This window comes from Sparus aurata, chromosome 5 (genome assembly GCF_900880675.1).
Source record: "Sparus aurata chromosome 5, fSpaAur1.1, whole genome shotgun sequence".
NCBI lineage: Eukaryota > Metazoa > Chordata > Actinopteri > Spariformes > Sparidae > Sparus > Sparus aurata.
The window spans coordinates 37,739,459-37,766,494 of NC_044191.1; the positions used below are offsets into that span (position 1 = coordinate 37,739,459).

The 27,036-nt window shown below is 49.6% G+C and overlaps 1 protein-coding gene across 2 annotated transcripts in view; it reads left to right on the top strand.

The window, feature by feature from the left end:
• The window catches only part of LOC115581740 (GON-4-like protein), a 38,623-nt gene extending 14,854 nt beyond the window's left edge, over positions 1–23,769 (top strand). The window contains exons 16-29 of one of the 2 annotated variants that reach the window (XR_003984059.1): positions 2,867–3,008; positions 3,284–3,437; positions 3,523–3,639; positions 4,556–5,656; positions 5,970–6,213; positions 6,294–6,451; positions 13,742–13,939; positions 15,948–16,091; positions 16,317–16,625; positions 16,706–16,804; positions 16,879–17,005; positions 17,085–17,728; positions 23,233–23,335; positions 23,419–23,769. Coding sequence is in view for 1 of the 2 variants with exons in the window: in XM_030417060.1 (XP_030272920.1) it covers positions 2,867–3,008; positions 3,284–3,437; positions 3,523–3,639; positions 4,556–5,656; positions 5,970–6,213; positions 6,294–6,451; positions 13,742–13,939; positions 15,948–16,091; positions 16,317–16,625; positions 16,706–16,804; positions 16,879–17,005; positions 17,085–17,745; positions 23,233–23,335; positions 23,419–23,535 (3,674 nt within the window). In the remaining variant the exon portion in view is untranslated. Of the gene's footprint in view, positions 1–2,866; positions 3,009–3,283; positions 3,438–3,522; positions 3,640–4,555; positions 5,657–5,969; positions 6,214–6,293; positions 6,452–13,741; positions 13,940–15,947; positions 16,092–16,316; positions 16,626–16,705; positions 16,805–16,878; positions 17,006–17,084; positions 17,746–23,232; positions 23,336–23,418 lie in introns of both variants that reach the window. The other variant, XM_030417060.1, reaches the window with a different exon arrangement.
• The last annotated feature ends 3,267 nt before the right edge of the window (positions 23,770–27,036 follow it).

The following is a 27,036-nucleotide window of genomic DNA, read 5'->3' on the forward strand; positions in this document are numbered from 1 at the left end:
AAATCTCTGAGGATGTATATACTAATTTACCATTTTTTTCTTTCAATTTTGAGATTGCATTGCTAGTTTTTTGTTATTAATTAATAGCTAAATAATGTCCTGATTTATTTCCATATTCATACCTCTTGTGTTTCTGTAGGAATAGAGCCTTTTCTGACTTTTGAGATCGCATTGTGTTAAGTGCAGATCGAGCAATTAATACTTTGTCCCAGCTTTCCTTAGACAGAGTTAGTTTATGGTCTGATTCAGCACCTTGCAGCTTTAAATCTAGTCTTCTTTAATTATTTTCTCCTTTCTGGCAGCACAGTAGGATATCATCATGCCCCTCAAATAGGCTTTTGTGGTTTCCCATAGGTTTGATGGATCAGTTTCCCCGTTATCATTTATTTCTAAGAGTTCCAAAAGTTTAATTTTTGCCATGCAACAAAATTCAGGGTCCGACAATATTGACCTATCACACTGCCAGGAATGTTGATGTTTTTGTGACTTAGTAATAGAAATCTCGATTGTAATCGGGGCATGATCCGATATATGAATGTTCCCAATACTGCTACTTGATACAAGCTCTGTAGATACATTAGATACCAAAAAGAAATCAATCCTAGAATATGTTTTATGTGGATTAGAGAAAAATGTGTAATCTTTATTGTATGGGTGCATTATCCTCCATATATCTACAACATCAACCTCATCCAACATTTGATGCAGAGCTCGTTGTCTAGAATTCCTCTTAGTTATGTTCAGACCCGGGTTCCTATCTAATGTATTGCCCATTACGCAGTTCACAGTTCACCACCCCAAATCATAAATGAACAACTATATTTAAGCAATAAATCAGTCATATTAGTAAAGATGGATGGATGTATATCAGGAGCAGCATATACATTAAGAATAGTAATCTTTTCACCATATCAGAATCCATGAATCAACACATAGCATCCATTTGAGTCAGCCTCAAAGTGATCAATGATGAGCGGTCATTTTTTATGTATTAGCATTGCCACTCCTCTACTTTTACTATTAAATGAGGAAAAAAACACTTTTCCTACCCAATCTTTTTTAAGCTTTTTATGTTCTTCATCTATTAGGTGGGTCTCTTGTAACATTGCAACAGAAGCATTTTCTTTCCTTAAAAAGGATAATAACCTATTTTGCTTAACTGGATTTTTACAGCCCTTAATATTCAGGGAGCAAATTTTAATAGAAGATTGAGGAATTATCATGGCACACTGAATGACAAATATTTGTTTGACCAACAGGCCTTTTGTAGACCATCTGGTACCAGTGATCCCAGAATGGATCTCCCACAATAGAAAAGAAAGAAATGAACAAAGACGAAAAAACAAACAAACAACAAACAAAATTTGGGCAAATACCAATGTAATACTGATAGTAGCCATCACCTATCCTAAATAACACTGGGTGTGCCGTTCAAGCATGATATAAATTCAGTCTACACGTAATCTTTCATGTTCATATTTGTTAGCCCAACAGTGGAGGAGAGAAAAAGGAAGGAAAAAAACAAAAACAAAACAATAAGTATGTAGGAATAATGTCATTCATGTCTACTTAGGCTATTTCTAATAACAACTTAACTTGCAAACAGTTAAAGAGAAGAGAAAAAGAAAATAGCCTACTTGTATTTGGATTTGGAACAAATGAAAATTAGAATCAGAAAAAGCATACACATGGATTAATAGGAGAATAAAACAAATGTTTTTTTTGTTTGTTTGTTGTTTGTTTTTTTCCCTCTCCTAGTCCGAAGTTATGGATTCCTGATTTAATCTCTTATAGCAGCAGTCCATCCACCATTGTAATGAGGGTAATCTTTTCTCTCTCAGTCAATTCATCTGGGATTCTCCACTATCAACTTCCAGATCATTGAGAAAAGCCTGAGCCTCGGTAGGCGATTGAAAACTCATCTTAGAACCCTTGTACTAGACAGAGAGCGTAGCAGGAAAGTGCATTGCATACCTTATGCCAGCAACCTGAAGTTTCTTTTTCATTGGAGCGAATAGTTTGCGCTTCCTCTGAACAGCCACGCTGAAGTCAGGGTAAATGGAGATCCTTCTCCCATTGAAAAGAAGCTCTCCTCGCCCCCGGGCGCAGGTCATCACTTTGATTTTCTGTTGATAGCTCCCGAACTTCACGATGATAGGTCTTATTCTTGATGAGTTCGGTGTAGAAATGCGGTGCGCACTTTCAATTTGCAACGGGGAATCTACCTGTATATCCCGGCCCAGGATCTCAGGCAAAAAGCGGCGTATAAACGCCACTGTGTCCTTCTTCACTTCGCCCTCCAACACACCATACATCAGCAGATTGGACAGTCGGCTTTTATTTTCCAGGTAATCCACCTTAGTTTCCAGTACCTCCTCTGTTTTGAGTAGCCCAGTGATCTTCGTGTCAGCGTCCGCAACATTGTCCTCAGTGGCACTCACTCTGGTTTGGACTTCGGCAATTTGTTCATTTAGTGCATGCATTGAAGAATGTATTTGAGCCATTTGTTTATCAATATTCATCAGACTGAGCAAGAGTTCCAGTCTCCGCTTCCCATAAAGTTTGTAAAGTGATATTACTCTCAGCCATTGCAGCGCGAGGAAGTCCAGCCAGGTAAAAACACTCCATGGGATTGGCGTGGGTTTTTCAGGTCGTAATATCAAGCTCAAAAATAGTCTTATTTGTCCCATTATGACATTGACGGGTGAGTCCACAGGTTAGATCACATATATTTCCATACTTAACGTGTTCAGCTCATATAATTAATGTAGAAGTTATTAGTGGGCAGACTAACCCAGCACTACCTATTCACGCACGACTGCCTCAGCAGCCGCCATCTTCAGATGACTGTTCTGGTTCTGTTTAGGCCATGCCTTCCCTGTGCTGCCCGCCAACACTGCGTGGCTGTTCGCCACCCGCCCCATTTTCCTTTACCCAGAACTACTTCCTGTCTGCAGCCTGGAACACAGCCGACATCACCGGAGCGTTTACACTCCAGGAGAGAACGGGTGAAAACACACTAATACACAAATAACACACAATAAACACGGTTGTTCACGGTGTGGACAGTAACACAACACACAGCTGTAAGAGTGTGAGGACACGTTTCATGTTTGCTGTTCACTGAGGGAAGTTGGATCTGAATTTTAAACATGAAACAGGAACATGGACTTCTGTTTCTTGCATCACTTCAGTACCCTTTGAAAACAAACTGTCCAGCCCACATGATCTGAAAGTATGACAAAGGTTCACTATCATAATCTCCCATGATGCCTCTGTGCAGGCTGATCGTTCTGGCTCTGAAGCACTTCGAGGGGACGCTCCAGACGGATCAGCTGATCAGCTCGTACCTGCTCTGTAAGAGTCGATGGAGCTTCAGGAAACACGTCAGAGAGATGAGCGGCCCGAGAGCCCCCAACAACAACAACATCATAAAGGTGACATCACTGTGACATCACACACATCATCAGCAGCCAGTCTCTGTCAGAGACATGTCTAAACCCTGTCTAACCATGTCTTCAGACATTTCTGACACGACGTGTTGTCCCCACGCTGCCGCTCGCCTGCAGCAGCATTCAGCCGGGAGACCAGCGCCCCCCAGTGGACCGGAACACCGCCAACAGGCCAAACTGGCTCAAGGTCTCACAGACAAACAGCCTCTGACACAAACACCCGCTGCTGAGGACACGAACGTGATGTTATCTTCAGACTTGTTATCTTCAGACTTGTTATCTTCAGACTTGTTATCTTCAGACTTGTTATCTTCAGACTTGTTATCTTCAGACTTGTTATCTTCAGACTTGTTACGTTCAGACTTGTTATCTTCAGACTTGTTATCTTCAGACTTGTTACGTTCAGACTTGCTATCTTCAGACTTGTTACCTTCAGACTTGTTACCTTCAGACTTGTTATCTTCAGACTTGTTATCTTCAGACTTGTTATCTTCAGACTTGTTATCTTCAGACTTGTTATCTTCAGACTTGTTATGTTCAGACTTGTTATATTCAGACTTGTTACGTTCAGACTTGTTACGTTCAGACTTGTTATCTTCAGACTTGTTATATTCAGACTTGTTATCTTCAGACTTGTTACGTTCAGACTTGCTATCTTCAGACTTGTTACCTTCAGACTTGTTACCTTCAGACTTGTTATCTTCAGACTTGTTATCTTCAGACTTGTTATCTTCAGACTTGTTATATTCAGACTTGTTATATTCAGACTTGTTACGTTCAGACTTGTTACGTTCAGACTTGTTATCTTCAGACTTGTTATCTTCAGACTTGTTATCTTCAGACTTGTTATCTTCAGACTTGTTATCTTCAGACTTGTTATCTTCAGACTTGTTACGTTCAGACTTGTTATCTTCAGACTTGTTATATTCAGACTTGTTATCTTCAGACTTGTTATATTCAGACTTGTTATCTTCAGACTTGTTATATTCAGACTTGTTATATTCAGACTTGTTATGTTCAGACTTGTTATCTTCAGACTTGTTATGTTCAGAGTGATATCACAGCCTTGTCACCTGATGGTTCTCTGATGTTCTCACCTACAGAACAGTCAGCTGATCATCCAAAAGACCCGACTCACCTCCACCTCTTACCCCCCCTCCCTCCCCCCTGGCTGCACTCTTAGGCTCCACCCTCACTGGCTCAATAAATCCCACCCCCCGCATCCCCGTCACAGACGCCTCTTTACCTTGGCCCATAATGCATCTCTGCCGCCACTCGCCAAAGCCCCAGCAGACGGGCATACAGACAGACAGGTGGATAGACAGGCAGACCTGTCTTTATCCCCTCCAGGTGTCAGTAGTTCAGTCCTCACCCACCCTGTATGTGCTGACATCATTCAGTCCTGCCTTCCTATTGGCCAGAGAACGCTGCAGAGCATTTCCATGCAGCAGGAGAGTTCCTCCCTGCCCGCTCTGATCAACCCTACAACTAACAGAATGCTTTGCACAGCAGCGGCCGTGAAGCCGGGTTACTTCCTCCTTCAAATGATGTGGACGCCACCGGCTCCACCCACAGTTCCACCAGCCATCAGCTCCCAGCATGCTCGAGGGCAATACTTCCATCGACCCAAAGGAGAAGGGCAGGATGAGCCGGTGTCCACAAGGCCACACCTCCCTGTGAAGGAGGAGAGGCGGGAGGAGGAGAAGGAGAGTTCTGCTTCCCCCTCAACACTGAGCCCTCTGTCATCCTGTGCAGGAGAGGAGGAAGAGGGGGAGGTGGTGGTGGAGGAGAAGGAGGACTGGACTTTTCAGGGCGTGGTCAGTTTGAATGGAGGAGAAAACACTGCTGAAGAGGATGAAGTGGGGAGAGAAGGAGGATGTGGAGATGAGGAATCAGGTGGGGGAGTAGAGGGGGAGGAGGGAGGAGAGGGGGGGGAGGAGGGACAGAGGGAGGACGGTGTAGGAGAGGGGGAGGAGGAGGGACAGAGGGAAAATGGGGGAGGAGAGGGGGAGGAGGAGGGACAGAGGGAAGATGGTGGAGGAGAGGGGGAGGAGGAGGGAGAGAAGGATAAGGATGAAGATCAGGACCGGCAGGGCGAGGAGGAGGAGGAGGAGGACTTCGATGACCTCACACAGGATGAAGACGAGGAGGAAGTGATGTCATCAGCGTCAGAGGAGTCGGTGCTGTCGGTTCCAGAGTTACAGGTAAACATCAGTGCAGCAGGTGTTTGTTCTGCAAGCTCGTCGTTGGTTTAAGACACACCTTCAAGCAGGTGGCTCAGTGTTTGTGCCGGGTCAAACAGAGTAGAACCGGGCCGGCAGATGTAATGAAGAGGGCATAGTGTAACGGCTGAGAGTAAGACAACATGTCACTTTTACTGAGTGGAAACTAAAACAAAAGAGTTGAGCTGTTCTGATCTACAGTGCTGGTAATGGAAAGCTGTTTTTTAAATGAGAAAGTAAAAGCAGAAGAAGACGCTGACTCGTCACTGTGGCGGCTTCATGTGATCTGTTTCAGGAGACCATGAAGCAGCTGACCTGGCTGGCTGCAGAGCGGCGGCTCTGTGCAGACGGAGACTCGGAGGAGGATCACTCTCCGACCTCCCCTGGCTCTCAGGAAGAGGAAGAGGAGGAGGAAGAGGAGGGCACTAAAGGGGAGGAGTCAGGAGAGGGGAGGAGCAGTAAGGAGGGAAGGGACGAGGAGATGCCAACAGAGGGGGGGACGCCCAGAGGAGGAGGGAGGTGTCCTGGTCGAGGACGAGGTCAGACCTGGTTCATGTCTTCGTCTCTGCTCTAACGAGTCCACAAGTGTGTTAACAGTTCGTCCTCTCTGTCTCCGCAGGTCGAAGCCGACCTCTTCGCGGTCTGAGGAGGAGCCGTCAGGAGCGTCACAGTAAAGACACTGATAAACTCTTACTGTTGTACGATGAGAAACTTGTGGACAACGACCCGCACAGAGAGAGCAAAGACGTGGCGTTCGCCCAAAGTTACCTGAACAGGGTGAGACGACTAAACATGGCGTTCCTGTACAGCAGTGGTGCTCACACTGTTTTAGCTTGCAAGCTACTTTTAAGATGACCTGGGGCCTCATTTATGAAACTGTGCGTAGGACTGACGTCAAAAGGTTGCGTACGCACGAAACACAGAAAGTGCGTAAGCACAAAAATATCCTGATTTATGAAACAGTGCGCGCGCACGTCCTACGCCGATTTCCCTTTATAAATCACACTCCACTCTAAATGTGGCGCACCTGTGTGCGGGTCATACCACGCCCATAGTCGCCTATGAATATTCAGAGAAACGCCCCTAATTAATATTCATTCATGACTGACAGCATGCCGAAAGCAGAGAGAAAGGCGAAGAAGCTCAGTTTCACCCAGTTTGAGGTGGAAGTTCTTGTCGGGGAGGTGGAGAAGAGGAAGCTTGTATTATTTGGTGGACACAGTGTTGGGTCGGGTCACCAATGCCAAAAAGGCTCTAGAGTGGCAGCATGTGGCAGACAATGTAAATGCTGTTGCCTCTGAAGGTTGGAGTGTGGCCGAAGTGGAAAAAAAAAAAGGTGATCAGACATAAAAGTGGAAGCAAAAAAGCGCCTGGCGTCACACAGGCAGAGCGTCTGTGTGACGGTCGGGGGAACGGGCCAACCGGAGCTCACCCCGCTGGATGAACAACTGACGGGGATCATCAGGGAATCCCTCCTGAGTGACGTGGTGACGGAGGTGGAGGGGGACACCGGTGCCGGCCCAATTCATTCTCACTCGGTGCTCTTCAGTTCAGTTCAGTTTTACTTTATTAATACCCGTAGGTAGATTTGTTGTGCAGTAGCAGGAGAGGGCGTCACATAAACATTGATGACACGACATACAGACGAAGTTAACACACAGCACGAAACAGACATGGGTACTTCCTAAGTTCACTGAGCAGGATTAAAAGCAGATAAGATATGACAAAAGTAATGATACAAGGGACAATAAATAGGTTTAAAAACCATTTTCAATAAATAGAAATAAATAGATAAATAACAACAACAAGTCACAGAATAGGCCTCAAAGTGCATTAGGACTTATTTAAAAGGGAAACAGCAGCAGGGACAAAGCTGTTCCTATAGCGTGTGGTCCTAGATCTTGGGACTATGAATCTCCGTCCAGATGGTGGGAGCTTATAGCAACATGAGTGCAGTCAGTGGTACCGATTACATTTGGGAAACCGGACATTGCTGCAAATTGCGCATTTTTATTTGCCTGTTCACTGTATAAGGAAACTTTATGTACTGTACAAACCAATTATACCTCCTAACACGTCTGGCATGACACGGCTAAAGGTCGGCTGGGATATCCCTGACCTGTCAATTCCCTCTGGAATGTGCCGGTTGTAACCCGAGTGTTGTGAGCACTTGAAGCGGGACCAGCACGGCGTGGTTTCTGCAGGTGCTCCTCTCTAACGCTGGGCTCATCAGCCACTCGTCACTGTTGGTCAGTGGATCTTGCTGGTCTCTGAAGTTCCGTGTAAATAACTGTGAAGGAGGCTTCTCTAGCTTAGCTGGAGCTTTATTGAACACACAGGTCATCACACTGACATACAACTCAACTGCCCTCCTGGCGGGCACACCCCCGGCTCTGCTCGCATTACCGTATAACACCTAGTACATGCGCAAACACATTTTACTCAATTATACTGCCATATATGACATTACGCTCCCTCCGTATCCTTCCGTTTGCCACATCCTCCAACAGTGCCAAAGCAGCCATTGTGCGCCATAACGCATTGTGAATACATGCCTTTATATACCATCTATTAGGTTATATCTGCTGCACATGTGAGAATAATCTAATTCATAACAAGATAATTATACTCTTTATTTGTATGGCAACAAAACACAGTTACAAAGTGTTTGTGAAATGGACTATATGATATAGGATATTAATATATTAAACTGCATTCATATCAACAACAATGGAGGTGGAGAACATGGTCCATTCGGACTCAATGTCCCCAGCCTCCCTCGGGATCTGGTCAAAGCTCTCCCGGAGGTGGGAGTTAAAGATCTCCCTGGCAGAGGGTTCTGCCAGACGTTCCCAGCAGACCCTCAGGATACGTTTGGGTCTGCCAGGTCTGTCCAGCTTCCTCCCCCGCCAGCAGATCCAACTCACCACCAGGTGGTGATCAGTTGACAGCTCAGCCCCTCTCTTCACCCGAGTGTCCAAGACAAGACATACGGCCGGAGGTCAGATGACACGACCACAAAGTCGATAATTGATCTCCGGCCTAGGGCGTCCTGGTGCCACGTGCACATATGGACACCCTTATGCTTGAACATGGTGTTCGTTATGGACAAACTGTGACTAGCACAGAAGTCCAGTAACAAAACACCACTCGGGTTCAGATCGGGGAGGCCATTCCTCCCAATCACACCCCTCCAGGTAACACTGTCATCGCCCACGTGGGCGTTGAAGTCCCCCAGGAGAACGACGGAGTCCCCGGTTGGAGCACTCTCCAGTACCCCTCCCAGGGACTCCAAGAAGGCCGGGTACTCTGCACCGCTGTTTGGCCCATAAGCCGAGACAACGGTGAGAGTCCTATCCCGACCCGAAGGCGCAGGGAAACGACCCTCTCGTTCACCGGGGAGAACTCCAACACATGGCGGCTGAGCTGGGGGGCTATAAGCAAGCCCACACCAGCTCGCCGCCTCTCGCCGTGGGCAACTCCAGAGTAGAAGAGAGTCCAGCCTCTCTCAAGGAGTTGGGTTCCAGAGCCCAGGCTGTGCGTGGAGGTGAGCCCGACTATTTCTAGCCGGTACCGCTCAACCTCTCGCACCAGCTCAGGCTCTTTCCCCCCCAGTGAGGTGACATTCCATGTCCCCATGGCTAGAGTCACCATCCGGGGATTGGGCCGCCGGGGCCCCCGCCCACGACCGCCACCCATATCCCTCTGCACCGGCCCCTTCTGAACCCTCCCGCGAGTGGTGAGCCCACGGGAGGGCGGGCCCACGTTGCTCGTTCGGGCTGCGCCCGGCCAGGTCCCGTGGGCAGAGACCTGGCCACCAGGCGCTCGCCTGCGAGCCCCAACCCCAGGCATGGCTCCAGGGTGGGGCCCCGGTGACGCCGATCCGGGCGACGTGCACGTCCTTGGTATTCTTGTTGTCATCAGGGGCGAGTGAACCGATCTTAGTCTGACCCGTCACCTAGGACCTGTTTGCCTTGGGAGACCCTACCAGGGGCATTAAGCCCCGGACAACATAGCTCCTAGGATCAATCGGGTGCTCAAACCCCTCCACCACGATAAGGTGCTGGTTCAAGGAGGAGCTGCCAAGCGTGCGGCAGCACGGGCAGTCTCGGAAGCAAAAACTCGGGTCTGGGAAGAGTTCGGGGAGGCCATGGAGGAGGACTACCGGTCGGCCTCGAAGAAATTCTGGCAAACCATCCGGCGCCTCAGGAGGGGGAAGCAGTCCTCCACTAACACTGTTTACAGTGGAGGTGGGGAGCTGTTGACCTCGACTGGGGACATCGTCGGGCGGTGGAAGGAATACTTCGAGGATCTCCTCAATCCCACTGACACGCCTTCCATAGAGGAAGCAGAGGCTGGGGACTCAGAGGTTGACCCATCCATCACCCAAGCCGAAGTCACTGAGGTAGTCCGTAAGCTCCTCAGTGGCAAAGCACCGGGGGTGGATGAGATCCGCCCTGAGTACCTCAAGTCTCTGGATGTTGTGGGGCTGTCTTGGCTGACACGTCTCTGCAGCATCGCGTGGCAGTCGGGGACAGTGCCTCTGGACTGGCAGACCGGGGTGGTGGTCCCTCTATTCAAAAAGGGGGACCGGAGGGTGTGTTCCAACTATCGGGGGATCACACTCCTCAGCCTCCCCGGGAAAGTCTATTCCAGGGTACTGGAGATGAGAATTCGGCCGATAGTCGAACCTCGGATCCAGGAGGAACAATGCGGTTTTCGTCCTGGCCGTGGAACACTGGACCAGCTCTATACCCTCCGCAGGGTGCTCGAGGGTTCATGGGAGTTTGCCCAACCAGTCCACATGTGTTTTGTGGACTTGGAGAAGGCATTCGACCGTGTCCCTCGTGGCATACTGTGGGGGGTGCTCCGGGAGTACGGGGTCGGGGGCCCTCTGTTAAGGGCCGTACGGTCCCTGTACTGCCGGAGCAGGAGCTTGGTTCGCATTGCCGGCAGTAAGTCAGACCTGTTCCCAGTACATGTTGGACTCCGGCAGGGCTGCCCTTTGTCACCGGTTCTGTTTATTACTTTTATGGACAGAATTTCTAGGTGCAGCCACGGGCCGGAGGGGATCTGGTTCGGGAGCCAATGGATCTCATCTCTGCTTTTCGCGGATGATGTGGTCTTGTTGGCTCCTTCGAGCCAGGACCTCCAGCATGTCCTGGGGCGGTTTGCAGCCGAGTGCGAAGCGGCTGGGATGAGAATCAGCACCTCCAAATCCGAGGCCATGGTTCTTGACCGGAAAAAGGTGGCCTGCTCCCTCCAGGTGGGAAGAGAGTTCCTGCCTCAAGTGGAGGAGTTTAAGTATCTTGGGGTCTTGTTCACGAGTGAGGGAAGGATGGAGCGTGAGATTGACAGACGGATCGGTGCAGCGGCCGCAGTAATGCGGTCTTTGTATCGGTCCGTCGTGGTGAAGAGAGAGCTGAGCCGAAAGGCGAAGCTCTCGATTTACCAGTCAATCTACGTTCCGACCCTCACCTATGGCCATGAACTTTGGGTCATGACCGAAAGAATAAGATCCCGGATACAAGCGGCCGAAATGAGTTTCCTCCGCAGGGTGGCAGGGCGCTCCCTTAGAGATAGGGTGAAGAGCTCTGTCACCCGGGAGGAGCTCAGAGTAGAGCCGCTGCTCCTCCACATCGAGAGGAGCCAGCTGAGGTGGCTCGGGCATCTGTTTCGGATGCCCCCGGGACGCCTCCCTCGGGAGGTGTTCCTGGCATGCCCCGCCGGGAGGAGACCCCGAGGAAGACCCAGGACACGCTGGTGTGACTATGTCGCCCAGCTGGCCTGGGAACGCCTTGGGGTCCTCCCGGAAGAGCTGGAGGCAGTATCCGGGGAGAGGGAAGTCTGGGTGTCCCTGCTCAGGCAGCTGCCCCCGCGACCCGGCCCCGGATAAGCGGATGAAAATGGATGGATGGATGGATGCATTCATATCAGTGTAAACGTAATTTGCTCTACTGTTGTCTCACTATTGTTCTAAATCATATGTTTCCCGTGTGCACTCCAGGGAGTTTGTTTGTTTATTTATACATACACTGAGTATACTTTTATAAAGTACAATGCATAGCTGATATTGAGAGAGTAATGTAACTCTTGGTATTGCACATAAAAATTGACAGGTGACAAACAGCCATCAGTACTGCTCACAGTTTACACACCGGGAGCTGCTGGTTTTCTAGAGAACATTTTTGAATGTTGAAATGTCCTCTCCCCGCGTGCGTTCTTTCATGGGCAGTGATGTTAATAGCTGCTCTTTTTCGTCATATCTGTAAACACCATCTGAGTAAAACCACACAGTTGGGCTGTAGACTCATCTAACTGCAGTGAGAAACACTCGCAGTCTGCGATGTCTCTCTGAAGCTGCGGTGTCAAATCCTCAGCCATTACTTCACAGCGCTGTGTAACTGTACTTCTTGATAGCTGAAGAGCTTTGATTGATGATAATAATTCTGGTTTGTTTTTGAAATCCTGAGACAAGGAGTCAGCTGCCTCAACGAAGGCCTCTTTTATCATGTCTCCATCTTGGAAGGACTTCTTATGCTTAATGACAGAGTGACTCAGCCTAACGATGCTTCTTGTCGGCCTTTGCTTGTGAATTCCGCTGTGTGAAAAACGACTGTTGTCCAATTAACTTTGATTTTAGTTCCCTCACCTTTCTCCTTCTAAGCTTGCTTTTCAGAGGGAAGTCAGTGTTGTACTTTTTCTGAACAGTTCAAAGTGACTCTCAACATTCCCCTTCTTCGGAATAGCGATGGCAGTTTAACAAATCAGACAAATGCACTTCGAAAAAGACAGTGAAAAAAAGTTCTCCTCCCATTCTGCATGGAAGTGGTGTGTTCTGGGTTTTTTACTCGGTCCGGCTGCCCCACTCATTCTTTTATATCCCGTCTTTTGTTGATATCAATTGAAGCCACTGACCAGGTCACTTAGCTGGCTTGTGTTTTGCAGTAACTAGCGCGTTTGCACATGCATGGTGACCCGTACAAGAAGAGATCTCAGACTAGCCGTCCTGTACGTTAATCAGGTTGCACAGACTCAACTTGGTCTTTCAGAGGTTCAATCATTCATTCATTTTCCTGTCACTTAATCTAAAAAAAGAATTGGAATTTCTACCTGCACTACCTTTGCGATCTACCGGTCGGTCACGATCGACGTATTTGGCACCCCTGCTGTACACAAAGTCACAGAGCTGAGTGTTTCTCATCTGTTGCTTTTAGGACTGTCACTTTTTCAAAAAGTCAAGTTCGAACGAATTTGAAATGACACGTAATTTATTCGAATGTATTCGAATACCACCCCGCAACACGACATTAGGCTCCAGTTCCTTCATGAGATCCCGAAACGATACCAATGGGCCGAATATCCTTGCATATAGATCTTGCTATCTTGTCGGTGATGGCATTTTTACGAGCTGCTGGCAGAAGGCCTGCTGAAGCTGAGTGTGCCGAGTGCAGTCAGACGAGGTTGTACACTCACCTGCTAACGTTAGCTTACGAGGTTGTAAGCTAGGTGAGTCCGCAGATTTGTTGTCGTTGTAGAGTAAGAGAGCTGCTTTGTACAAAATACTTCCATACACTAACGTTACTTCTCAGATGCTTTGGTGTCGTGATTGTCCGCTCAGGACAGCGTTGATCACTAGTGTCCTCCATTTTCATAGCAAACAACATAATATTACTAGCTGAATTGATAGGTCAAGGGTCAATAGGTCAAGCTGATAGTGAAGTTTTAGAGCACTCTCTGTTGGATCACAAGGCGAACTACTTCAAATGGTCTGTTGCGCTTATTTGTTGCGTACATTTTGAATTCGAACAGGTCAATACATTCGAATAAGAACTTTTCCCCCCACGTTCGAACAAATATTCGAATTTCGAATAAAAAGTGACAGTGTCATCTATCAGATGAGTCTCCTTCAAAGACTCCAGGCATCTCCAGGCATCTCAAGGTGTCTCAAGGTGTCTCCAGGCGTCTCCAGCTGACCTTTTAAGCAGTTATGGCAGCAGCATCAGAGAGCAGGTGAGGTCATGTTGATGCAGGTATCTGTAGTTGACTGTTGCTTTGTGTCTGCAGGTGCGCGAAGCTCTACAGGACACACCTGGACAGGTGGAAGACTTTGTGTCTCTGCTGAACGAGTTTGAGCAGGCAGGAGATGGACAGGAAGTGATTCTGTTGTTCAGGAAGTTGCGCTGCATCCTGGGAGACCGGACAGACCTCCTTCGAGACTTTGCTGCATTCCTTCATCCTGAGCAGGCGCTTCAGTGTGGACTGGTGAGCAGAACAGAACCACTGCAGGATCACAGGTGTTTCACAGACTGACTCACCTGTGAGGTCAGTGAACAGTTCTCAGGGGTGTGATTCTTCCGGATAAGTCTGGAAATCTGGCTTTTTCCGACGGCTCACCACTGTCACAAAGAGCCTGCAATCGTTGCGGAAGGTTATCTGATGTGTCAGTGTTTCCCCTGTATGCATTCTGTTGATGGATTTTCAGCGCCTCTGCAAAAAAAAGACATGATTTCTGTGGGTTTAATATCACAGGGGGCGAATGGTGAATTTAAAAAACTAGTGCAGTGCCCGTAACAAAAGTGTATTCCTATAAAAAAGTGGGAGGTTAAGGAGCTTTTTCCTGGATGGCCAAATGAGGCTGTTTGAAGGTGGGACGTCAGGGATATTTAGGTTTGTTGTGAAATCTGATATTCCAGGGTGTAATTGGCTGTTTTTGACTATTTTTGATTTTGCCATTATATTTCATCTTAAAAACTATTTACTTGGTGTCATTATTTTCAGCACAACCTCACATGTGTGACTGTACAGTTATTTTTTTTATTTAGACATACTGTATTAACACAATGGACCTAAAATCACAAAAAAAAACATAAAATCCGAGTAGAAAAAGTTAGATTTTTTTACTGTGAAAACCTTTTACTTATAATGCAAATATAAATTGTTGTCTGCTAAATTTGTGCCTACATTTAAAACATTTACAAAGTTATACGTAACTATTTACATTTAAATGCAGGCAATGCTCAGGTCAGCCTGAGCTCCTTCCAGCTGAATGAAGAGCTGCACTGCCTGCTCCACATTCAGCTTCTCCTCATTAAACAAAAAACCGACTCCACTACACACTAAACACACTACACCAAACACTACATAACACACTAACTACACACTCCAAACACGCTAAATGTCACAAATCTCTCAACTCTCAATATCGCTGTCCGACTGTCGTTGCCTGTCAATCATCCGCCTAGGTCCCTCCCACAACTTCCTGTTCCTCAACAACCAAACTTGCTGCTTGGACACTTTCGTGACAAAAGCCTGTTTTTACCGTTTCTTCCTGCACCAGACACAAAGCAAACGTGACGGCAATGTTCGCGAAAAAGCGTGGCGGACATTATTTACCCTAGGTCCGGTTTTGGACGTGCTGATGCTTCCGGTCCGTCGCCTCGGGAGGTGGGCTGTGTAGCTAGCCGCTAGCAGCTAACCCTACACGAACATCCACAGATTCCGATTCCACTTTGTTGTCCGCGCGTCTCCGGATCTCCTCAGACCCCAACAGACTCGGTCTGGACTCGTTTAATCTCATTAACCCACAACAGTCAGTTTAGATGCACAGAACAGAACAGAACGGGACCGAACCGCCGGCAAAATCCCGGTCCAGCTCGCGCCGCTGCAGGTATAAATCCTCTTGTTTTTTAAGGTATGTCGTGGGCTTGAGCTCTGCAGTGGCTCTGGTGCGCACGTGGCCACGGTGTGCAGTGATTGGCTCTGGTGTGCACGTGACTGTGGTGGCTCCGGTGGACAATGCTCGTGGAATTTGTAAAGCATTTATGAAATAATTTATTCACGCTATCATTGCAGTCCAAACAAATGCTTATTGCACACCACTGAACCACGCAGCAGCCATGTTGAAAGTCTTGGGTCAGTGTGATCCTGATCCACAGAGATATTTGACTAACAGACACTCACACACACACACACACACACACACAGACAGAGATTCCTTGTATTTATAGATAGATGTCTTCTGGGGGGCGTGCCCCCGGACCCCCCTAGTGTTGCTGGTTACCGACTCAGAGCACCACTGCTACAAAACAATCTAGGGGAAACACTGTGTTCTAAGTATTTTGGATGGCAAACAATTTCTTTCTTAGCTGAAGCCAACAATGGGATAAAATAAAATGTAAAGAGAGACGTAGTGGAGCCGTATATTTTCCTGCTTTTTTGTCCTTTGCCATTCACACCCATGAGTTCTGTGTTTGTCACTCTGTCCCGACAGTTTGAGGAGCAGCAGGCATTTGAACGCAGCCGCCGCTTCCTGCGACAGTTGGAGATCAGTTTTGGAGATAATCCGTCTCATTATCAGAAGATCATCAAGGCTCTGCAGACCGGTCCGGACCTGAGTCCAACCAGCATCCACGAGGTACCTGTGATTACTATCACCTGTATACAGACCAGTTTAACCAGTATCACTAACTACAGCAGGCTGAGAGGGGCGGGGCCACTTTAGTGTCCGTCAACCATTAACAACCACAAATCCACTTAGAAGTGAAATGTTGTCATTGAGTTATTCATCAGAGTTATTGATCAAGTACTGAATCCAAGTTCAATGTATTGAAGGTGAAATCAGCTGATTCATGTGTTTCAGCTAAAAGCTCAAATGGCGACGCTGCTGAAAGGCCACGCCCATCTACAAGCTGAATTCTGGGTGTTCTTTGAAGAACTCCGCCCACCTGTGGCTCGCCCCGGACAGTTTGAAGAAGCTCATTGGCCAGAAGATGCAGGGGGTGGGTCAGATGGCGGTGAGGGCGTCGGCCAGGTGTCCGGAGGCGGAGCCAACAGTGGGTTTGAAGAAGTGACGCTCCCAGAGCTTGAAGAGGAAGACGAGGGGCATAAAATCCAGCCAATGACAAGCCGGCGCCAAAGGAGGAAGATGGATGCTCACAGAATCTACAAGGTCTGAAAACACAGGGAGGGAACCTTTAGTCTGCTTTCACTCATGGACTTCTTCTCAGACTGACTGTGATGTGTTTCCAGGACTGTGATTGGTCAGAAAAAGACTGGCCCTGCCTCTGTCGTGATGCAAAGATTCGCAGACTCAGGAGGAAAGGATGCCCTCGCTGCCACGGCAACAAGGTCTGTCATGTTTTATCAGGTCTGAATGAGTGACAGGTGGAGACACACTACTCACCTATTGATCTCTCCTTCAGACCTCAGGGGGCGTGTCCAGGGCCATGAAGAGACTGGACCCTATGTACTCCCAGTTAAGCTCCGCCCACGATGAACCAGGTGACAAAGACCTGGACCTGAAGGGGGACAATGACAGTCCACAGCCAGGTTTGTACTAGGATCACCTGTCAACTGGTTTCAGTGAACACACAGGTGAGCTGTGTAACTCTGTTGTTTCCTCTCTCAGATCAGAGAGGTGCATCATGGGAAGGCTCGTTCCCTCTGACTGACGAAAAGGAGGAGGAGGAGATGGATGAAGAAGAGAATGATGAAGATGAGGAGGAGAAGAAGAACAGTGAGAAGGAGCAGAGTCCGTCGATAAAGAGGAGCCGAAGGGAGGAGGCGCTGCAGCCCCCCATCACCTCCTCCAGCTCCTCGTCAAACCTCTCCAACTCTGCCATGATCTCCCACACCTCTGTCTCCACCTCAACCTCTGTTACCTACTCCGTCACCTCCTCTCCCCCCCTCTCGTCCTCTGTTTCCACCTCGTCCGTCTCCCCCATCACCTCCTACATCCTCACTTCAACCTCGGTTACCTCCTCTGTTGCCTCCTCTCCCTTTGTCTCCTCCTTTGTCTCCTCCTGCTGTATCCCCTCATCCACCTTCACTTCAACCTCAGTTACCTCCTCCTCTCCCTCTGTCTCCACCACAACTATCAACTCTTCCTCTACCTCTCCCACTATCTTCTCCTCCCCCATCAACTCCTACTGCTCTTCCACCAGCTCTCCGTCCATCTGCACCTCCTCCAACTCTGCTCCTCCACGGCCCAGTCCTCCTCCTGACCTCCCCGTCTGTGCCAAGAACATATCTCTGACAGCGAGCGGAGAGAAGGTGATCCTGTGGACCAGGTACTCCTTTGTGCTCCTCTGACCTCCTCTGACCTCCTCTGTGCTCCTCTGTGTTCCTCTGTGCTCCTCTGTGCTCCTCTGTGCTCCTCTGACCTCCTCTGACCTCCTCTGAGCTCCTCTGAGCTCCTCTGACCTCCTCTGATGTCCTCTGACCTCCTCTGAGCTCCTCTGACCTCCTCTGAGCTCCTCTGACCTCCTCTGATGTCCTCTGACCTCCTCTGTGCTCCTCTGACCTCCTCTGAGCTCCTCTGTACTCCTCTGACCTCCTCTGACCTCCTCTGTGCTCCTCTGACCTCCTCTGAGCTCCTCTGATGTCCTCTGACCTCCTCTGTGCTCCTCTGAGCTCCTCTGACCTCCTCTGAGCTCCTCTGACCTCCTCTGAGCTCCTCTGACCTCCTCTGATCTCCTCTGTGCTCCTCTGATGTCCTCTGACCTCCTCTGACCTCCACTGACCTCCTCTGACCTCCTCTGTGCTCCTCTGACCTCCTCTGACCTCCTCTGAGCTCCTCTGATGTCCTCTGACCTCCTCTGACCTCCTCTGACCTCCTCTGACCTCCTCTGAGCTCCTCTGATGTCCTCTGACCTCCTCTGTGCTCCTCTGACCTCCTCTGAGCTCCTCTGTACTCCTCTGACCTCCTCTGACCTCCTCTGTGCTCCTCTGACCTCCTCTGAGCTCCTCTGATGTCCTCTGACCTCCTCTGTGCTCCTCTGAGCTCCTCTGACCTCCTCTGAGCTCCTCTGATGTCCTCTGACCTCCTCTGTGCTCCTCTGATCTCCTCTGACCTCCTCTGAGCTCCTCTGAGCTCCTCTGTGCTCCTCTGACCTCCTCTGAGCTCCTCTGATGTCCTCTGACCTCCTCTGACCTCCTCTGATCTCCTCTGAGCTCCTCTGATGTCCTCTGATGTCCTCTGACCTCCTCTGTGCTCCTCTGAGCTCCTCTGACCTCCTCTGACCTCCTCTGAGCTCCTCTGAGCTCCTCTGAGCTCCTCTGTGCTCCTCTGAGCTCCTCTGACCTCCTCTGAGCTCCTCTGATGTCCTCTGACCTCCTCTGTGCTCCTCTGAGCTCCTCTGACCTCCTCTGACCTCCTCTGAGCTCCTCTGATGTCCTCTGACCTCCTCTGTGCTCCTCTGATCTCCTCTGACCTCCTCTGAGCTCCTCTGAGCTCCTCTGTGCTCCTCTGACCTCCTCTGAGCTCCTCTGATGTCCTCTGACCTCCTCTGTGCTCCTCTGACCTCCTCTGAGCTCCTCTGATGTCCTCTGACCTCCTCTGACCTCCTCTGATCTCCTCTGTGCTCCTCTGTGCTCCTCTGACCTCCTCTGTGCTCCTCTGACCTCCTCTGTGCTCCTCTGACCTCCTCTGACCTCCTCTGACCTCCTCTGTGCTCCTCTGACCTCCTCTGACCTCCTCTGAGCTCCTCTGATGTCCTCTGACCTCCTCTGTGCTCCTCTGACCTCCTCTGAGCTCCTCTGATGTCCTCTGACCTCCTCTGACCTCCTCTGTGCTCCTCTGAGCTCCTCTGACCTCCTCTGACCTCCTCTGAGCTCCTCTGACCTCCTCTGATGTCCTCTGACCTCCTCTGAGCTCCTCTGACCTCCTCTGTGCTCCTCTGAGCTCCTCTGTGCTCCTCTGACCTCCTCTGAGCTCCTCTGACATCCTCTGAGCTCCTCTGTGCTCCTCTGACCTCCTCTGAGCTCCTCTGTGCTCCTCTGTACTCCTCTGACCTCCTCTGACCTCCTCTGTGCTCCTCTGATGTCCTCTGATGTCCTCTGACCTCCTCTGTGCTCCTCTGAGCTCCTCTGACCTCCTCTGTGCTCCTCTGACCTCCTCTGACCTCCTCTGTGCTCCTCTGACCTCCTCTGACCCCCTCTGAGCTCCTCTGACCTCCTCTGAGCTCCTCTGACCTCCTCTGAGCTCCTCTGAGCTCCTCTGTGCTCCTCTGATCTCCTCTATGCTCCTCTGTGCTCCTCTGTGCTCCTCTGACCTCCTCTGAGCTCCTCTGACCTCCTCTGTGCTCCTCTGACCTCCTCTGACCTCCTCTGACCTCCTCTGTGCTCCTCTGACCTCCTCTGATGTCCTCTGACCTCCTCTGAGCTCCTCTGACCTCCTCTGAGCTCCTCTGACCTCCTCTGATGTCCTCTGACCTCCTCTGTGCTCCTCTGACCTCCTCTGAGCTCCTCTGTACTCCTCTGACCTCCTCTGACCTCCTCTGTGCTCCTCTGACCTCCTCTGAGCTCCTCTGATGTCCTCTGACCTCCTCTGTGCTCCTCTGAGCTCCTCTGACCTCCTCTGACCTCCTCTGATGTCCTCTGACCTCCTCTGTGCTCCTCTGATCTCCTCTGACCTCCTCTGAGCTCCTCTGATGTCCTCTGACCTCCTCTGTGCTCCTCTGAGCTCCTCTGACCTCCTCTGACCTCCTCTGAGCTCCTCTGACCTCCTCTGATGTCCTCTGACCTCCTCTGTGCTCCTCTGACCTCCTCTGTGCTCCTCTGACCTCCTCTGACCTCCTCTGTGCTCCTCTGACCTCCTCTGACCCCCTCTGAGCTCCTCTGACCTCCTCTGAGCTCCTCTGACCTCCTCTGTGCTCCTCTGTGCTCCTCTGTGCTCCTCTGACCTCCTCTGAGCTCCTCTGACCTCCTCTGTGCTCCTCTGACCTCCTCTGACCTCCTCTGACCTCCTCTGTGCTCCTCTGACCTCCTCTGATGTCCTCTGACCTCCTCTGAGCTCCTCTGACCTCCTCTGAGCTCCTCTGACCTCCTCTGATGTCCTCTGACCTCCTCTGTGCTCCTCTGACCTCCTCTGAGCTCCTCTGACCTCCTCTGAGCTCCTCTGACCTCCTCTGATGTCCTCTGACCTCCTCTGTGCTCCTCTGACCTCCTCTGTGCTCCTCTGACCTCCTCTGACCTCCTCTGTGCTCCTCTGACCTCCTCTGAGCTCCTCTGATGTCCTCTGACCTCCTCTGTGCTCCTCTGAGCTCCTCTGACCTCCTCTGACCTCCTCTGATGTCCTCTGACCTCCTCTGTGCTCCTCTGAGCTCCTCTGAGCTCCTCTGATGTCCTCTGACCTCCTCTGTGCTCCTCTGATCTCCTCTGACCTCCTCTGAGCTCCTCTGATGTCCTCTGACCTCCTCTGTGCTCCTCTGAGCTCCTCTGACCTCCTCTGACCTCCTCTGAGCTCCTCTGACCTCCTCTGATGTCCTCTGACCTCCTCTGAGCTCCTCTGACCTCCTCTGTGCTCCTCTGAGCTCCTCTGTGCTCCTCTGAGCTCCTCTGACCTCCTCTGACCTCCTCTGAGCTCCTCTGACCTCCTCTGATGTCCTCTGACCTCCTCTGAGCTCCTCTGACCTCCTCTGTGCTCCTCTGAGCTCCTCTGTGCTCCTCTGACCTCCTCTGTGCTCCTCTGTGCTCCTCTGTACTCCTCTGACCTCCTCTGACCTCCTCTGTGCTCCTCTGATGTCCTCTGATGTCCTCTGACCTCCTCTGTGCTCCTCTGAGCTCCTCTGACCTCCTCTGTGCTCCTCTGACCTCCTCTGACCTCCTCTGTGCTCCTCTGACCTCCTCTGAGCTCCTCTGACCTCCTCTGTGCTCCTCTGAGCTCCTCTGAGCTCCTCTGTGCTCCTCTGATCTCCTCTATGCTCCTCTGTGCTCCTCTGTGCTCCTCTGACCTCCTCTGTGCTCCTCTGACCTCCTCTGAGCTCCTCTGATGTCCTCTGACCTCCTCTGACCTCCTCTGATCTCCTCTGTGCTCCTCTGTGCTCCTCTGACCTCCTCTGTGCTCCTCTGACCTCCTCTGACCTCCTCTGACCTCCTCTGTGCTCCTCTGACCTCCTCTGACCTCCTCTGAGCTCCTCTGACCTCCTCTGAGCTCCTCTGACCTCCTCTGATGTCCTCTGACCTCCTCTGTGCTCCTCTGACCTCCTCTGTGCTCCTCTGACCTCCTCTGACCTCCTCTGATCTCCTCTGTGCTCCTCTGATGTCCTCTGACCTCCTCTGACCTCCTCTGAGCTCCTCTGACCTCCTCTGAGCTCCTCTGACCTCCTCTGAGCTCCTCTGACCTCCTCTGATCTCCTCTGTGCTCCTCTGATGTCCTCTGACCTCCTCTGACCTCCTCTGAGCTCCTCTGACCTCCTCTGATCTCCTCTGAGCTCCTCTGTGCTCCTCTGACCTCCTCTGATCTCCTCTGAGCTCCTCTGATCTCCTCTGTGCTCCTCTGTGCTCCTCTGACCTCCTCTGTGCTCCTCTGACCTCCTCTGTGCTCCTCTGACCTCCTCTGATGTCCTCTGATGTCCTCTGACCTCCTCTGACCTCCTCTGAGCTCCTCTGACCTCCTCTGAGCTCCTCTGACCTCCTCTGTGCTCCTCTGACCTCCTCTGTGCTCCTCTGACCTCCTCTGACCTCCTCTGTGCTCCTCTGACCTCCTCTGATCTCCTCTGTGCTCCTCTGATGTCCTCTGACCTCCTCTGATCTCCTCTGTGCTCCTCTGATGTCCTCTGACCTCCTCTGACCTCCTCTGACCTCCTCTGAGCTCCTCTGACCTCCTCTGACCTCCTCTGAGCTCCTCTGACCTCCTCTGACCTCCTCTGACCTCCTCTGAGCTCCTCTGACCTCCTCTGATCTCCTCTGTGCTCCTCTGATGTCCTCTGACCTCCTCTGACCTCCTCTGAGCTCCTCTGACCTCCTCTGAGCTCCTCTGACCTCCTCTGAGCTCCTCTGAGCTCCTCTGACCTCCTCTGTGCTCCTCTGATCTCCTCTGACCTCCTCTGAGCTCCTCTGACCTCCTCTGTGCTCCTCTGACCTCCTCTGTGCTCCTCTGATCTCCTCTGAGCTCCTCTGATCTCCTCTGTGCTCCTCTGACCTCCTCTGTGCTCCTCTGATCTCCTCTGATCTCCTCTGACCTCCTCTGTGCTCCTCTGATCTCCTCTGACCTCCTCTGTGCTCCTCTGTGCTCCTCTGACCTCCTCTGACCTCCTCTGATCTCCTCTGAGCTCCTCTGAGCTCCTCTGATGTCCTCTGACCTCCTCTGACCTCCTCTGTGCTCCTCTGTGCTCCTCTGACCTCCTCTGTGCTCCTCTGTGCTCCTCTGACCTCCTCTGAGCTCCTCTGATGTCCTCTGACCTCCTCTGACCTCCTCTGTGCTCCTCTGTGCTCCTCTGACCTCCTCTGTGCTCCTCTGATCTCCTCTGTGCTCCTCTGATCTCCTCTGACCTCCTCTGACCTCCTCTGAGCTCCTCTGTGCTCCTCTGACCTCCTCTGTGCTCCTCTGACCTCCTCTGACCTCCTCTGTGCTCCTCTGATCTCCTCTGTGCTCCTCTGATCTCCTCTGAGCTCCTCTGTGCTCCTCTGACCTCCTCTGACCTCCTCTGACCTCCTCTGATCTCCTCTGTGCTCCTCTTTAGAAAGCAGCAGGAGTATTGACTCTGTGGTTATCCTTGTTGATGTGTTTGTTGTTTTATTTGTTGTTTGTTGATGTTTTTTTTTTTCTTTTTTAGAGAAGCAGATAGAGTCATTTTGACGACCTGTCAGCAGGAAGGAGCCAATCAAAACACATTCCAGGCCATCTCTACTCTGCTTGGCAACAAGACTCCCAGTGAGGTGATTGGCTGTTCTGCTTTCTGGTGGGGCTGTGATTGGCCGTTTTTTTGCTCTGTATCAGTAACCTTTCCTTGTATCTCCAGGTATCTCGCCGGTTTCGTGATTTGATGCGTTTATTTCGGACTGCGGCTCGTCAGACCAGCTCTGAGGATGAGGCTCCGCCCACCGAGACACCGGCAGCCAATGAGGAAGAAGACTGATATTAAGTGGTCAGAAAAACTGTAGCATGACGTTAACCAATCAGAAGAGCAGCAAAAAGTTTGTGTAAATATTGATTGATTTTTATTGTGAAAGAATTCAGTAAATGTGACAGATGTTTCCTGTGAATGAAAAAAACTGTAAATATGAAAATTAAGATCAATTAATGTTTTTGTAAAAATTTAGTTTTTTTCTTGTTTTGTTTTTTTACAATAAAACTGTTTTCTTCATTCAAATCTGTTTTCACTCTTTTGCCATTATTGCATCACGTTGGTGTTCACAGCTGGTCTGCCTGCTTGATGGTGAGTCTCAAAACAATGGCACTCTTGTCCCGATCCGGTCGGTATTGAAGAATCAATGCTAACAAAGTGGTTCAGTTAATTCAGTTACAAACACTCCTGAACCAGCAGACAGTGAGCAGGTGGAACAGTAACGGCCAGTTTCCACTGGCTACGTCTCCGCTGCATGGTTTCACTTTAGTCTATGTGTTAATCCCCAGCAGGTCCGCTGTGCTGCAGCAGATACGCAGGACTTCTATTTCTGGCAGATGCCGTAACACTACGCAGCAATTCAGCTGAATTTAGCACCGAGCAGACAGGAAGTCAAGCACGGAAACAACAATATAACATCTGGTTACTTTTCAAAATAAAACACTCCGTGTTGACACCAGCACACAAATCTAAAAAAAGAGACAAACACAAGCTCTTCTGCTGATCCTTCGGTCGGGAACAGTTCGTGTTGTTTTTACAACACAGACCTGTAACTGCGGTTGCGAGTGATCATGTGAGTATCGCGGGAACTCCTCGGCCTCGCGACGCCAGCTGTTGACTGTACTGCACCGTAGCGGACTCAAAACGCAACCGGTGGAGATTGCCGGACGGCAGAGCAAAACCGAATCGCAGCTGTAACGCAGTGGACACGTATCTAGTGGAAATTCAGGGTAAAACACAGCAGACGTTTCAAGAAGAAAAGGCCAAGAGAAACTAAAGAGATTCAGTCAGAAGCTACGGAAGACCTGAGATCGGAACACACTGACTTTATAAACCTCTTTCTCTCAGACATGCGTAAGTATTGACTCATTAGGCAGAAGATGGGTGCTGAAGGTTGGATACAGTCGTGAGTCATCAACGTGGCCTGCTTGGAGGCTGTGTGGGCCCGATCAGACCAATTTAAACCTGTATAGCTCAATGATTCTACCTGATACCTGTTACACCTGAGGCCTGTACTGTGAAGGGGGCTCAACATAGCCAGGCTTTGTGCTCATGATGCAGCTCAACAAAGCCCCGAGTCCCCAATCAGAGTTAAACGGTACTGCGACGGTGGTTATCAACTTACTTTGTCAAGTCCGGTTCTCTGCTTTGTGCTCTGCGCGCGTTCACATAAAAGGGGGCGTCTGACGTCATATTATTCTACTTCCGTGCGAAAATGGATCGATCCCGGGCCACATATTTTACTGAAGAAGAACAGCTTCTTATAATGCAGGGCTATGAAGAATTTAAGGACACAATCACCGCGAAGAGTAACACTGTCGCCGCCAACAGAGCGAGGGAGGGCTGCTGGCAGAAAACTGCTGACCGTGTAAATGCGTAAGTTAACAATGATTAATATTATGATCAATATTATATTAAGCCCTTAGTGTTTTCATTTCTGAAAGCTCAACATTGTGCAACTTTTACATATTAACCCTCATCCATTTAAAAAATAAATACACTGAAGCAACAACTATCTGTTTTCATTTTTGAATGATGTCTATATTGTTTTCACATTTTACTGATCTCAGTTATAGAATGCGCGTGTGTGTTTTATTGAAAGCGAGGCTGAGTGTGCGTAGGCTATAAATGTTCAGTGTTTTTTGTATCACTGTGTCGGGATGAACAAGCAAATGTAGCTACTGTCCCTGTACAATGACAACAAAGAGCTTTCTGACAGTGAAAACAGCTCCAGCCTGTAAGATTTGTGTTTTGGCGTACACTGCCCTACAACGGGTGAAACATTGATCAGTTCATCAGTTTATTCATGGACACATCAAAGAAATAATTAACTTTACTCATTATCTGTGACAAATAAATACTAGGTTGGCCTAATTAATATTTCATATTGCATTTTATTAAGATGTGGAAGCAGCAGTCGGACATGGCAGCAAGTTAGAGCCAAATACAAAAACATCATTCAGAGTGGTATGTAGCCAAGCTGCCCCATCATTTTGTCAGTGTGTGTTCTTGCTCAGATTTTCTGCATCACCAACTGAATGTAAGAAGGTTCCCGTGGTGAAAAAACGAAGGTACACAAACAGTTTGCCCGACAGTGAGCGCACAGCTTCTTCCAGTGGCATTCCTGACACTCGGCTCAATAAGTGAGCAAATGTTCCGTATTCCCTCGGCTGAAAATCTATATCGCTCATAGAGAATTTCATCAGGAAATGCCAGCGGATCAGCGCGATCTCGAAGAAGCCGCTCACGTCGTAGTGCTGCCCGAATTATTCTTGCTCCCAGGTCCACCGGGTTCTCAATGAATGGTGACGCCATCTCCGAATGAGTTACACAGTGAAACAGCGGCGCTTTTATAGCCGATTTTAAGCTGAAACTCTGAACGGAACCTGGTCGGGACCAGGTTATGAGCTAAGCATAAGTTACCGTGGTGATCTAGCCGGGTTAAAAGAGAGCCACCTTTGTAGTTCAGGGAAGCCTGGCTTTAGACTCAACATACCTGCTAACCCACTAAACTGGCTTCACAGTACACCCCTCAGGTGTCTCCGGGACCACACATTTCCATGATGAAACGTGGAATGAAAACGACGCTGCAGCTGCTAAAAATCTGAGTATGACATTTTTCAATAAACCATCAACATCATTTGTTTCCTGTTTGTTGCAAAACTCGACTAACTCGAGTTTTTGATTTGATTTGAGTTTAGATTTACCTTCTGACATCAAACACAGGTGTTTGTTGTTGTTCTGATGACAGTTTACATTTAAAACACACCAGGAGACACCAAACTATTTAAGCTTTCACTCCAACTTTATTGTCCACGACAACCTCAGAACGATGTTCAGTATTCAATAATATGACAACTGATCATCAGCTGATTGATGATCTAAAGAAAAGACACTTTACACAGATACAAATAAAGTTTATATAAAATTTAAATGGCCTGAATTTTAGAAATAACTGCTGTGATTGACGGGTTCTCAGCAGGGTCGCTGTGATTGACAGGAGATGGGCGGGTCTCCAGTGATTGACAGGTGGTGGATGGGGTCATCCCTGTGCTCTTTCTCCAGTTTCTGGGTCAACGTCATCGTCCAGATCTGAAACAGGAAGTAAAAAGTTGGTGTAGAAAATGAAGAAGTGATTTTTAAAAGGGACAAATGAGGCCCCCTGCAGTTACGACGCCTCCTTCAGTTAGGACGCCTCCTGCAGTGAGGACGCCTCCTGCAGTTAGGACGCCTCCTGCAGTTACGACGCCTCCTTCAGTTAGGACGCCATCTGCAGTGAGGACGCCTCCTTCA